This window comes from Danaus plexippus (assembly GCF_018135715.1).
Source record: "Danaus plexippus chromosome 3 unlocalized genomic scaffold, MEX_DaPlex mxdp_25, whole genome shotgun sequence".
In the NCBI taxonomy this organism is placed as follows: Eukaryota; Metazoa; Arthropoda; class Insecta; order Lepidoptera; family Nymphalidae; genus Danaus; species Danaus plexippus.
Window position 1 is genome coordinate 4,095,405 of NW_026869844.1, and position 13,202 is coordinate 4,108,606.

General features: G+C 34.3%; 2 protein-coding genes across 2 annotated transcripts; both read left to right on the forward strand.

Moving 5' to 3' along the window:
* Nucleotides 1-4,111: 4,111 nt before the first annotated feature.
* LOC133320033 (uncharacterized) lies at nucleotides 4,112-7,598 on the forward strand. The gene is made up of 5 exons (XM_061526643.1): nucleotides 4,112-4,233; nucleotides 4,300-4,785; nucleotides 4,856-5,357; nucleotides 5,430-7,276; nucleotides 7,377-7,598. Exons 2-5 carry the CDS (start codon nucleotides 4,306-4,308, stop codon nucleotides 7,596-7,598), a joined length of 3,051 nt encoding a protein of 1,016 aa, XP_061382627.1. The 5' UTR covers nucleotides 4,112-4,233; nucleotides 4,300-4,305.
* Nucleotides 7,599-7,690: 92 nt separating this feature from the next.
* LOC133320034 (ATP-dependent DNA helicase pif1-like) lies at nucleotides 7,691-8,770 on the forward strand. Its single transcript, XM_061526644.1, has one exon. It carries the CDS (start codon nucleotides 7,691-7,693, stop codon nucleotides 8,768-8,770), a length of 1,080 nt encoding a protein of 359 aa, XP_061382628.1.
* Nucleotides 8,771-13,202: the final 4,432 nt, after the last annotated feature.

Below are 13,202 nucleotides of genomic sequence, written 5' to 3' on the forward strand. Positions count from 1 at the left end.
GATTTCAAAGCCGAACTAAAGATCAACAATGACATTGTGAAGGATTTGAAAGAAGACAATAACAAATAGCACTCAGTCATAATCGAGCTTACTTCCCAGGTCAACCAAATGAGGCAATCAGCCTCGCTGCAAATATATAATAACAATAGATCCCTAAAAACAAAAATAAAAACCGTGGGCATCTAAGTACAGTTACGGGATACAGCGTAAAAGATACTAAGTTGATGAACATCACCCGTGTGGCGTTATAGGGTACGAACAACAATCGACATCATGCTATTCTAGTCGTATATAATCCTTCTCGATTTTGTCATAATTGTCTGCCCTTCTCAATTAAAACCAATATGTTACATCCAGATGACAAGTTGCTCTCATGCACCTTACAAAAAAATGATTAACTTGAAATTTTTAAAACATTTTTCTATTAATTTTGACTATTCGGTATCTCATATCACTTTAAACTTTACGTAGTATATAACAGTTGTCTATCAGAATCGACCTGAGGTACAGTTCGAACTACGCTTTTGTAGTAACTGGATAGGCAATTTACAGTCGATCGGATTTGTGAAAATAGAGTTCACTTCTGTTATAGTCTTGGAATAGCTCCAGAGCTCTTTAAATGGATAAGCAAATTTCACGAGTTACATTTGAACACACCTTTCATTGAACTTGTTGTATTGTAGCAAATTACAAAATAAACAAAATTTAACGTAATTTTAAAGGCATGCAATGCTAAGAGTTTATTATTTAAGGACATTAAGTAGACGTGTTTCTTAATCTATTGATTGCAACTTTTCGTTATACCACAAAGTTATTTTAATAATGACAAAAAAGCATTTGCTTTATTACACATCCAATAAAAATAAAGAATCCGCCAAGTGGCAATCAAAGTCACCCACGAAGGCTTCTGTTTCATTATACATAAAAACTCATTGGAGTGCGCTTAATACATCTTTTAAAAAAATCGATTGTATAACTACAGAGGTTCATGAGTTAAAATCTGGTAGCAGACAGACTTAAGGGCACTGAATAGAGAGCTGAATCTGAGTATAGTACCATTCTGATACACAGACAATTTAAAAGCACAATAATTTTCTTGAAATCTTCGGAAATTTATTGTATGTCCACTTTATTTAATTATTCCGTTTGGTTAATAATCTTGTTACATTTGCAAAAGATATCTTAAAAATTAAACGTACATCAAAGGGGCATAGTTGTAAGTATGAAAATTAAATAATGAGTGTCGCTGGTGTCTCCACAGAACTAACCTTATAGCCTATGCCTTATTTTAAGGTCTCAGCTACATTGGTGTCAAGTTTCATCAAAATCCTTTGATTAGTTTTTGCGTCAGTGAGCAACAGACATCATTACACCCACACATCCATACATCCTCACAAACTTTCACAGCAATAATGTTAGTAGGATGACTACTAAAGTTTCTTAGTATTCCTCGAAACTCCAGCTAGCCGTGAGCTCCTTCCTATATAACTATATCTAAGCTATTACAATGAAATCCACTTAAATGTATTTATGTATGTATATAAATAAAATATTGCTTATTATTTTATTCACATTAAATATGTGGATGTCACTGGTAATTCAAAAATCCAAAGTACTTTTTTATTCAGACACTATGAAGTGAAAATCTCAAGCATCCAAAGAGATGTCACTTAACTTCACACTTCAAGTCACATTAATCTCATTATTGCAACGAGTTCGCTGCATTATTATGAACGATAAAAACTACGTAACCCATTTCTGAATAGACGTGAATGAAATCTTAATAACTAAAAGCACTGTATCTACTGAGTGTTGTTTTTAAACCTACTTACTTACTCTACGTATGTATTCAAATGTTGACAGTTAATTAGAATAAATGAATGGAACTCTCTTTTTTTTGTTTGTCTTTTTTATTTGGTGCAATATATATTTTTTCGATGATATTTTGTCCATGAACATCTTGAGTTTGGGCTATGATATTTGTGGAGCAGTTTTCTAACGGAGTATGTCTGATGCGAATATTTTTAGTTTATATTATTTGGACTTTACGTATACAAAATATTGAATCTCAAAAATATTTTTTCTCGCTGAGATGCAAGTTATATAGCAAATTCCAAAGAAATAGTAAAATAGGTCTCGTCAAGGTCCAGTCTGTAAATTTTTGCTATAAGTCATGAAACCTTATTTCCTTATCAAATGTGTCCTAATATTTAAAACGTTAGAAGCGATAATTATAACTATAATCTTAATAGCATCAATTTCCTCGCATCATCAATTATCCACAATCAGCAGGGCTGTGGCTGAGATACGTCACAGATTGATAGATGCTACTGTTAATTAATTACATTGAGAATCTCGTTTACTAGATAACTGGGTTTCTATATGGCCTGTCTCTACTCAGGTCACTTAAATATATCAATAAAATCTGTAATAAAACTTAAAAATGCTGTCAGTCTGTCTTTATTCTCAAATATTAATGATACACAATCTACATACATATTAGAAATAATCAAAATTGAAGCGTCTGTTTGTAATATATACTGTAAACACTGTTTACACAGTATAAAGCAAAAGCAAAATATATCCATACATATGTCAAACTGACAACATGTTCAGTCTGTGTTGAGTTAATCAAGATGCTAGGTTTCCTGATTTTATAGGAGCTCGTTTTTCATAACTAGCAAAGAAGCCAAAGAAGTCAATTCCGTCAATTCGATTCAGTCAATTCCGTGCTCAACAAATTCCACGTTTGACGTCAAAAATAGAAATAGACAACTGCATCGTTTCATCTAGTCTTTTTCAACAAGTCTACTCTAGTATTTGTCAATGGGACGTGAGATGCGTAAATCATGTATAGCTTTTAGTGGCTACGGTCAATATTTTTTTGCATAAATTATTAAGGAAATTATAACAACCAGAGTACTGAAATTTCTTTATTTTTATATTACCTTCATGATTTGACAGAAATGTCTTATTCTAAGGAATATTTCTACCAAACAAACCTTTTTTCTAACTAGTATATTTCAATTATATAGAATATCAGAATAATTACCATATTTTTTTGAGTTCGTTTATTTGTAACACATGAATATCATAAAAATATGAATTGAAAAAATTTGTACTTATACCATAGAAAACCCACAAAATCTCCGTCTTCTTTTTATGTAAAACATTTTTTACTTTACAGAAAATTTATTTCAGAAGGTGATGCCGATAGATCAATTTTTGATCATAAAATAATAAATTCCTTATATTTGAAATTGCATCGCCTTATTTACTCATTCAAATATTTTTATTTAATTATCTTCTATAATTATTCAATCGGAATTCGCATTTGGGATTCTAGTAATCGAAATAACACTATTCAAACATTTAATAAAAACAAGATATCATAATTAATGTTTGTTCCTTTAAAATGATGGGCACTTGACTAACTAATTTTTTATATTACCACCCCACCTGAATATGTTTTTTTTTTTCCAATTTCATTTTATTATGTAATGTTTGTTTTTCACTAAACTTTACTAATTACTAAACTAGGTTAGTCTCCTCGCTGTGGAGTCAAAGCTAACATTGGTGATAAAAAGTACCGAGCAAAGCGTTTAATTTTCTGCCCGAGGACTCACAATCTCACGCCTCAAGTCATTTATGAAACTACTAACGTTTACATGCAATAAATATTATTTTAGAAACGTCACGATGACTGCCGTGTAGGTAAACGTCTGCTGTCTTCGGTTTATTCATGAATATTTGAAGGCTTTTTAAAGTTATGAAACCTCTAAAACTATTATCTATAATATAAAAATAAGTCGAGTTTTCCTTCCTGACGCTATAACTCCAGAACGCACAAACAGATTTCCACAGTTTTGCATTTGTTGAAAAGGTCTCGGGCTCCGTGAGGTTTATAGCAAAGAAAATTCAGGAAAATTTCAATAGAAAAGCGAGAAAATAGGGATATCATTTTTTTTAATACAGCGCCATCTCTGATACATAGTATGTACTACAAACCAATATTTTAAGAAGATGGCGACGGTGCGTGACACATTGTTTGACAGCTACTTATTGTTTTCTTCTCAGTTAATTTCATGTGACAAACCGGTGTGAAATTGTGAAAAAAAGTAAAAAAAATAAGTTATTCGTTTCTTAACATTTTAATTGGAAACCATCAAAACAATCACGTGTATTGTGTACATTTTTATTCAATTTCAACAGCAGGTATTTGTCTTTAAGGTGGTAACTTGAACTGTGTAAATTATGTGGATCGTGCATTTGAGGTTAAATTCACCACTCTGCCCATAGTTAAAAATGCCTAGAGGACGACGTGCGAACATCGGTCGCCGCACAAGACATGCAAGTCAGCAACAAGTGTATTCACAGAACTTAAGCGAAGAAAGACAAAATATAATAAGAGAAAATGCCCGATTGAGACAACGCGTGAGCACACGAAGATCATTGGCATCATACAATCGCTTGGCATTCCAATATGATCCCACTGCGAACTACAGTGATGATGAAAATTTAAATATTGGACCAATGACGACTGTATGCCGATATTGCAATGCGTTAAAGTTCAAAAGAGAAACGGCTGGATTGTGCTGCGCAAGTGGAAAAGTCAAACTGGATCCATTACTTACACCACCACAGCCACTGAAACCATTGTTCGATGGAAGTGATCCCGATTCCAGCCATTTTCTTCAACACATCCTTGAATACAATAACTGCTTTCGCATGACTTCCTTAGGAGCTAACATCATTCGAGAAGGCGGCTTCATGCCGACTTGCAAGGTAAAAGATACAACACACACGATCAAAAGTTACACCATATTCTTTAACAAATGATTGTTTGCAATTACAGATACAAGGACAAATATATCATTTGCATGGTTCAATGGTGCCAACACCAGATGAACCGCATCAATTTCTGCAAATATATTTCATTTCGTCGATGGTGGATCAGCTGAATGTGCGGTGTAATATACAGGGAACACAACAGTTAAAGAGACGGATTATTGAACAGTTGCAAGCATTTTTTCACGCTAATAACGCTGTGGTTAATATGTTCAAAACAGCATTGGAACGAATGCCATCGGATACGCACAAATTTGTCATAAGAGCGGATTGTACCCCAACAGGTGAACATGTGCGAAGATTCAATGCACCCACCGTTAATGATGTTGCTGCAATTATTGTTGGCGATCCAACTAAATCGCGAGACATTGTCGTTCAGCGAAGAAGCAATATCATGCATCGTGTAAACGAGACACATCGTTTGTACGATGCGTTACAATATCCAATCATTTATTGGCAAGGGCAAGACGGATACGACATCACGTTGAAGATGGTCGATCCAATTACAAGTACAATATTCACACACTAATTATTGCTATTATTGGTTTCCATTAACAATTCATTTAATTTTGCATTTTCAGGCGTATCAACGAATAAAAATCTAAGCGCAATGAATTACTATGCGTATCGTATGATGATTCGTACACATGAGGAGAATGTCATTCTGAAGTGCCGTCGGCTATTCCAGCAATTCGCTGTCGACATGTATGTCAAAGTCGAGACAGAACGTTTAGCGTTCATCCGATTCAATCAGGCAAAGCTACGATCTGAGGACTATATACACTTGCGTGATGCTATTCATTCAGATGGTGATGTTCAGAGTATTGGACGTCTGACGATTCTCCCATCATCTTATATCGGAAGCCCACGCCACATGCACGAATACGCTCAAGACGCTATGACGTACGTGCGAAATTATGGAACTCCCGATTTATTTATTACGTTTACATGCAATCCGAAGTGGACGGAAATTGAACGTGAGTTGGAACCGGGCCAAAAACCGCAAGATCGCCATGACATAATCGCCAGAGTATTTCAGCAAAAACTTAAGGTCATGATGGATGTGCTTACTAAGTATCGAGTTTTTGGTGACACACGTTGTTATATGTACTCGGTGGAATGGCAGAAACGTGGACTACCGCATGCTCATATCCTAACTTGGTTGCTGAACAAATTACATTCAAATGAAGTGGATGACATCATATCAGCTGAAATTCCTGATCCAGTCACTGATCCCCATCTACACGACATTGTGACGACACAGATGGTGCATGGACCGTGCGGTGCATTAAATCCATTATCGCCTTGCATGACTGATGGAAAGTGCACAAAACGATATCCGCGACCGTTAGTTGCTGAAACAGTTACAGGGAACGATGGATATCCAGTATATCGTCGGCGTTCAAAAGAAGATAATGGTCGAACTATCAAAGTTAAAGTTCAAAATCAAGAGATTGAGATCGGAAATGAATTCATTGTACCATATTGCCCGCTACTATCACGAATTTTCGAAACACATGTAAACGTTGAGAGTTGTCATTCGGCCAAATCAATCAAATATTTGTGCAAGTACGTCACAAAAGGCAGCGACATGGCTGTGTTTGGTATTGCGTCGGAAAATGCGAATGACGAAATCAGCAACTTCCAAATGGGCAGATACGTCAGTACTAATGAAGCACTGTGGCGATTATTTTCATTTCTAATTCATGAAAGATATCCCACAGTTGTACATTTAGCAGTGCATTTGGAAAATGGCCAAAGAGTTTACTTCACTGAAGCTAATGCAGCACAACGAGCTGAGAGACCACCATCGACAACATTGACTAGCTTCTTTGCAATGTGTGAAGCAAATCCATTCGCAGCGACGCTGATGTACGTTGAAATGCCCAAGTATTACACTTGGAATCAATCAACAAAGAAATTCCAACGTCGCAAACAAGGAACCCCAGTTCCAGATTGGCCACAGGTGTTTTCCACTGATGCACTAGGTCGCATGTATACTGTTCATCCTGGAAATGATGAATGTTTTTATTTGCGACTGCTGTTGGTAAATGTACGTGGACCAAAATCATTTGCGCATTTGAAAACTGTGAATGGCCACCAATGCCAAACATATCGAGAAGCATGTCAACTATTGGGTTTGCTAGAGAACGATTCTCATTGGGATTTAACACTTGCGAATTCAGTTGTTTCATCAAATGCGTACCAAATACGAACGCTGTTCGCAATTATCATCACCACATGTTCTCCTTCACAACCAATTCAGTTATGGAACAAATACAAAGACGACATATGTGAAGATATCTTGCATCGCTTGCGCATTCAAACGAATAATCCTGACATGCAAATAACCGATGAAATCTACAATGAAGGACTGATTCTGATTGAGGATCAATGCTTGACTATTGCAAACAAGCTACTGATTGAAGTAGGAATGATTGCACCAAATCGATCAATATCAATCAATACACGATGCATTCAACCAAGAATTAAATCGAGAGCTGCAATACAATGTTGATACATTGCAGGAATTCGTTCAAAATAATGTGCCGTTGCGGAATGAACAGCAAAAACCTGTATACGAAACATTAATGCAAGCGGTGGACAATAATACTGGTGGTCTATTCTTCCTGGACGCATCTGGAGGAACAGGGAAAACATTTGTCATTTCATTGATTTTGGCCACTATTCGATCAACAGGTGCAATAGCTTTGGCGTTGCATCATCTGGAATTGCGGCGACTCTTCTAGATGGCGGTCGTACTGCACATTCTGCGCTTAAGTTGCCACTCAATTTAAACACAATTGAGACTCCAACATGCAATATTTCCCGATCCAGTGCAATGGGAAAATTGTTGACGCAATGCAAGCTCATTGTTTGGGATGAGTGCACAATGGCACATAAGAAATCACTTGAAGCACTCTACTTCACACTGAAGGATCTTCGGCGAAATAACAACATTTTTGGCGGCTTGATGATATTGTTGGCAGGGGATTTCAGGCAGACGTTGCCAGTAATTCCCCGTGGAACGCCTGCAGATGAATTGAATGCTTGCCTGAAGGCATCACCTTTATGGAATAACGTAAAAACATTATCGCTAACCACTAATATGAGAGTTCAACTTCAAAATGATCAAAGTGCTGCACAATTTTCAAAACAATTGTTAGCTGTTGGAAATGGAAAAGTCCCAGTTGATGCGACATCTGGATTAATTACTCTTACCAACGACTTTTGCCGATTTGTAGACTCTCAACTAGCTCTTATTGAAAATGTTTTTCCAAACATTAGTGAGAATTATCAGAATTATGCTTGGTTAAGTCAACGAGCAATTCTTGCCGCAAAGAATAATGATGTACACGCACTGAATTTCACCATTAAATCAAAAATCGATGGCGATTTGGTGACATACAAATCCGTTGATTCCATAACAAATCCCCATGATGTAGTACATTATCCAACGGAGTTCTTGAACTCTCTGGAGTTACCAGGATTTCCACCACATAACTTGCAACTCAAAGTTGGTACAGTTATTATGATATTGCGTAATTTGAATCCACCGCGACTTTGCAACGGTACTCGACTTGCGGTAAAAAGACTTATGCCGAATTTGATTGAGGCAACCATTATTAACGGAAAGTACGCAGGTGAAAATGTATGTATTCCTCGAATACCAATGATTCCGACTGATCTTCCGTTTGACTTCAAACGATTGCAATTTCCAGTTCTCCTTGCGTTCGCAATGACAATTAACAAGTCGCAAGGCCAATCGCTTAGTGTTTGCGGGATAAATTTAGAAAATCATTGTTTTTCACATGGGCAGTTATACGTTGCGTGTTCACGAGTTGGGAAACCATCCGCTTTGTTTGTGTTAACGTCAGACCAAAAAACAAAAAATGTGGTTTACCAAAGAGCACTTCAATGAAACGGATAATTTGCGGACACGTATAACGCTTCGATTCAGTATTTACTTTAGATTCACTTTCATTTACTTAGAGAAGTTCAACTAAATAACACTTAATTTTTTTAATCGAAATGAATTCATTACTGTTGTGAAATGAAATAAAATTTTTCATTTCAAATATAAAACAAAAAAAAATTTTTTTTCTTCATCTTTTAATCACCAAACGAAACGTTACATAAAACGAAGCCATCTGGTGGCGAAACGGAGTTCGCCGGGTTTGCTAGTAATTATATATTTATTTTATTTATGCAGTATTTTTTTTTTCTTTGATATTGATTCAAGTTACACTTTGAGCGTGGTGACTGATAAAAAACATTTTTTTTTCTTTTATTAAATAGATGAGAAGTTATTATTGTTCAAAAACAAATCTAAAGTAAACCAACAAGAATATAAAATCATAAAAAGTTAACTGTCGAAGTTAAATGAAAAATCGCCACTTGGATACGAAAGCAGCACACGTTTCAGTGTCGAGTTCTGAATCGCGCTATCAGTATTTTGCTTCAGCTGGCATACTATATATACGGTTGAGAGAACTATTAGCTCGGAAGTGTACTCTTTAGTGTGATGCCATTACTGTACTTAGATCACTACCTTATCGATAGCAGGTCTATCAGCACGTGATGTCACGTAATTATTTTTGTATAATTTTAAAACCATGTACATACACGATAAGGTCTAACTAGTTGCGGGCTTAAACTTACTCGTGGACGAAGACAAAAAGCACCTAGCGTTCTGTGTAAAAGAGATAGAATCAGTTGTGAGCAGTTAGCAGCTAGTTAGCCTTCATAGTGTAGTCGCACGCAAACATACACCGTGCCGAAGTTTACCGAACTGAAACGACGTTCGACGATAGGTGTTAAGAATTTTCTTTACGGAATTTCTGGATTCGGTCTCCGCGCTCAAGGCCCGCGATAGAAGCTATGCAATAGCTTAACATTAAAAAAGACATATATAAAAAATTGTTAAGTGTTGTAGTGTAGCTGATAAATTATGTTTATCTTAAATTAGACCTATAACCTTATCCTCAACTGCAATTTTAGATGTTGTAAATAAAAAGAAAAAAGTGTCTACATTATTTGCAATTATATGTATTGTATATTTACATTTTATAATATATATATATATATATATATATATATATATATATATATATTTAATTTAAGTAAATAATGCTGGATCTTTAAGACGAGATTATAATATATATCGGAGCGGAAACCTTTATTTACGTAATTGATAATTATGGATAGTTAAAATTGTCAGGTGTAACCCGTAAAATCTTAGATGCATGTTCATGGTAAAGACTAAATACTTTAAATCATCTAGTTAATTAATATTCCAGAAAGATTGTTGATATTCTGAAGTATGCACAAGATATTGTATATTAAGATGCGTTGTTAGCAGCAGCTGACATGACTCCTACACCAGATTGATACGACCAATATAAATAAAAAGTTTTCAGTGAGTATTTTGTACCCTTACCACAGTCACCATTTCATCATATGTCATATATTTGGCATCATCATGATGTAAAATCGGTGAAAATGCTATATTGCCAAATAATATAGTAATATTTACATTACCAATAATAATAAAATTTATAATATTATCTTAATTGTAATATTTCTTTACCAACATTATAAGCACCAACACTCGTTTCAATATGTAAAATGGATCATAATTAATAGGAAAAAAAAAACTCGTCATAATATCCGTAGCCCACAGCTGTAAGACTGTTCTTCTACTTAATTTTATTATTTTATTTCTTATTTATTTTGAAAATATCAGCTGCATAAAACTTCAATACTGCACAAGGTTTCTGCTCACACGCCCTCTCACGTTAGATGACTTCATCAATCATGGCCACGACAACAGAGTAAAATTCACTTTTCTCGTACAAATGCCATTTGTTTTCCCTGAAACGAATATAAACTAACAAAATTTTAACCACGCCCTAGCTAGCGTGTTTGAAGTATATTATATAGCTCTACTTTTAGGGATTTATAATAGACGGTGAATGGATAAAAAGTTTTGGATGTGTTGAATCAGCACTATAACTACTTAAATATAAAATTTTATTTGTCAAACACATTGATTTTTTTTAGCTAGTGAAACCAAGCGATGTACATGTGTTTATACATTGATAATATAACGTTGCAAAAATTTTACAAAATTACAACATAGGGAAAAAATAAGTTACATAACATTTTTTGAGTCCGTAAAAATAAAAGTTTTGGAAAAGAGAAGTAATTTTTATTTTGATTCCTCTTCAGCAGCTTCTTCAAACCTTTTAAATTAATTCGACAAAATTAAGAATAATATAAAATTTAATAATAATTCACACAATATATATTACTGCTCGTTACGTGTTATTTAATACTATAACATTGGCCGTTAACTTATACCGCCAAAACATCGTTTAACGTATTGTGATTGATAGACAGGTAAATTGTTTCTGCCAAAAGCAATGAATATCATAACAAAGTTAATAGCTTATTACGTAATCCTAAATATATTAATATATATCGAAAACACTGTTTTAACTAATAACAGCAATAAATAAATATGAATTGTGTTGTAACCTACGTATCGATATAATATAGAGATAAGTTTTACTCTCATCGCTATGAACATTTGGGCAAGTAAAAAAATTATAATAACATCAGTTTTTTTCCATGGGACCCAGTATTTTTTTTCCCAATTCTTGACTAAATTCATTTCTTGTTTTTAATATTTCTCTCACAAATAAGTATTTTACAAGTTGTTACAGAAATTTAAGTAAAAAATTAAATACTCGAGTTTGGAATTAAACTAAGATCTGAATTATTTTTTATGTTTTCTTGTTCTTAAAACTGCCTGCATTCGATCCGGTATTCTCTGGGTCACATCTCTGGGTCACATTTTTATGTCAATTTCAATAGTCAATGCACTGTTTTGTAGCTCGTTAAAGTTCTCCGCTATGTTTAATGCTGTCTTCATTATGTCGTTATCTTTATTTCCAATTAATTATTTTTCCACAAATATTTGTTGAGTGTTTTTTCATTTACAAAACCAGGTAGCCATTCGCAACTGCTAGTAGCTGATTTAAAGATACAGCTACCAAACTTTTACTACCGTTTTAGTGCATGTTACAACCAAGATTTTAATAGATAAACTTTAGATAGAATGCCCATAAATTGCATCATATAATTCGACAATATGTCTTTGCCATTAGATGACAAGACTAACAGATAGTTTCTTTCCTTTGGATCAGACCTAACTCACATGTGGACTCTCCTTTCTCACAACCAAAAAATTATCCCGTGTCTGTATTTTCGACACTAAAAATGAATATTTATTTAGATATGGAGTATACTAATTTTACTGAGTTATTTTGTTTACGATCTACGGCTATATTTCAATTTACCATTAGATAGGATATTATCCTAGCACTATCCAGTTGTGATGTAAAAAAGAAGAATGTGTTGCCTTAGTGACAGCAGAAACTTCAGGATGAGGCAATCCTTTATATGTGTTTTAAGGTAGGGTTACAGGTTTAGAGATCAGAATAAACTTAACATTTTCAAAACCACACAAGTCAAAACAATAAACATACTATCACGAATCGAATCATTCTTTAGGAAAATGTCAGAATTTAATTAAATTCCAAAACACAAACCAATATTCAATTCAACCATGTTAATTGCTCTCTTTAGGTGAAAGTTAAGATTATTTATATTCACTTACATTAAGATACAAACTTAAAAAGCCCTCGCATGTTATGAGTCTGTTGAAGACTCCGAGCCGCTAAATGTATTAGTGAGAACACATTTGTTTTTGCAGCTTTCGATTTATGAGTTTCAGTTTAATTAAGTTTCCTGTTATTGAAACTCTCGGGAACGTGTTTGAACGGAATATACATAATAATTTTATCTTACTTACGAATTATTGCTTGAAATCATTTTTACTTTATGACCTTAATACGATAAGAATTTAGTGAGAACTTTGAAGATTGATTTTTTGTAGCCCCTTTCTTAATCCTGTATAAAGCCTGCACATCTTCTCCATGTTAACGATTCACAGCCTTATAGTTGCCTTATTTTTTTTTAGCCCGTTGGATAGTATACATACTATTATGATAATTCCAATATAGATTTACATCACGATAGTGGACAGAATGAGTTCCTCACAGGAGATTCAGGTTCAGATTGGCCTAATCGAATTGAAAGATTTGAAAAAATCAAAACTTATACTTTGACTTGAATCAATGGAATGAACAACCAAAACCTTAAATTTTGTTGGGTGTTAAAGTGTTTTTCCGCCATGCTGTGTTATCATTTGGGATTAATGACAAACATTGCATGCTTTCGAAACTTTTGTTTGACGAAGTCAGGGTGTGAGTATTTTTATGGACAAT

What these genes read in the sequence shown, in the direction of transcription:
- LOC133320033 (XM_061526643.1), top strand. Translation starts at nt 4,306, where the DNA reads ATGCCTAGAGGACGACGTGCGAACATCGGTCGCCGCACAAGACATGCA. An exon ending in GATGGTCGATCCAATTACAA is followed by an intron (nt 5,358 to 5,429) that starts GTACAATATTCA and finishes TTGCATTTTCAG; the next exon opens with GCGTATCAACGAATAAAAAT. An exon ending in CAAACAAGCTACTGATTGAA is followed by an intron (nt 7,277 to 7,376) that starts GTAGGAATGATT and finishes GATACATTGCAG; the next exon opens with GAATTCGTTCAAAATAATGT.
- LOC133320034 (XM_061526644.1), top strand. Translation starts at nt 7,691, where the DNA reads ATGGGAAAATTGTTGACGCAATGCAAGCTCATTGTTTGGGATGAGTGC.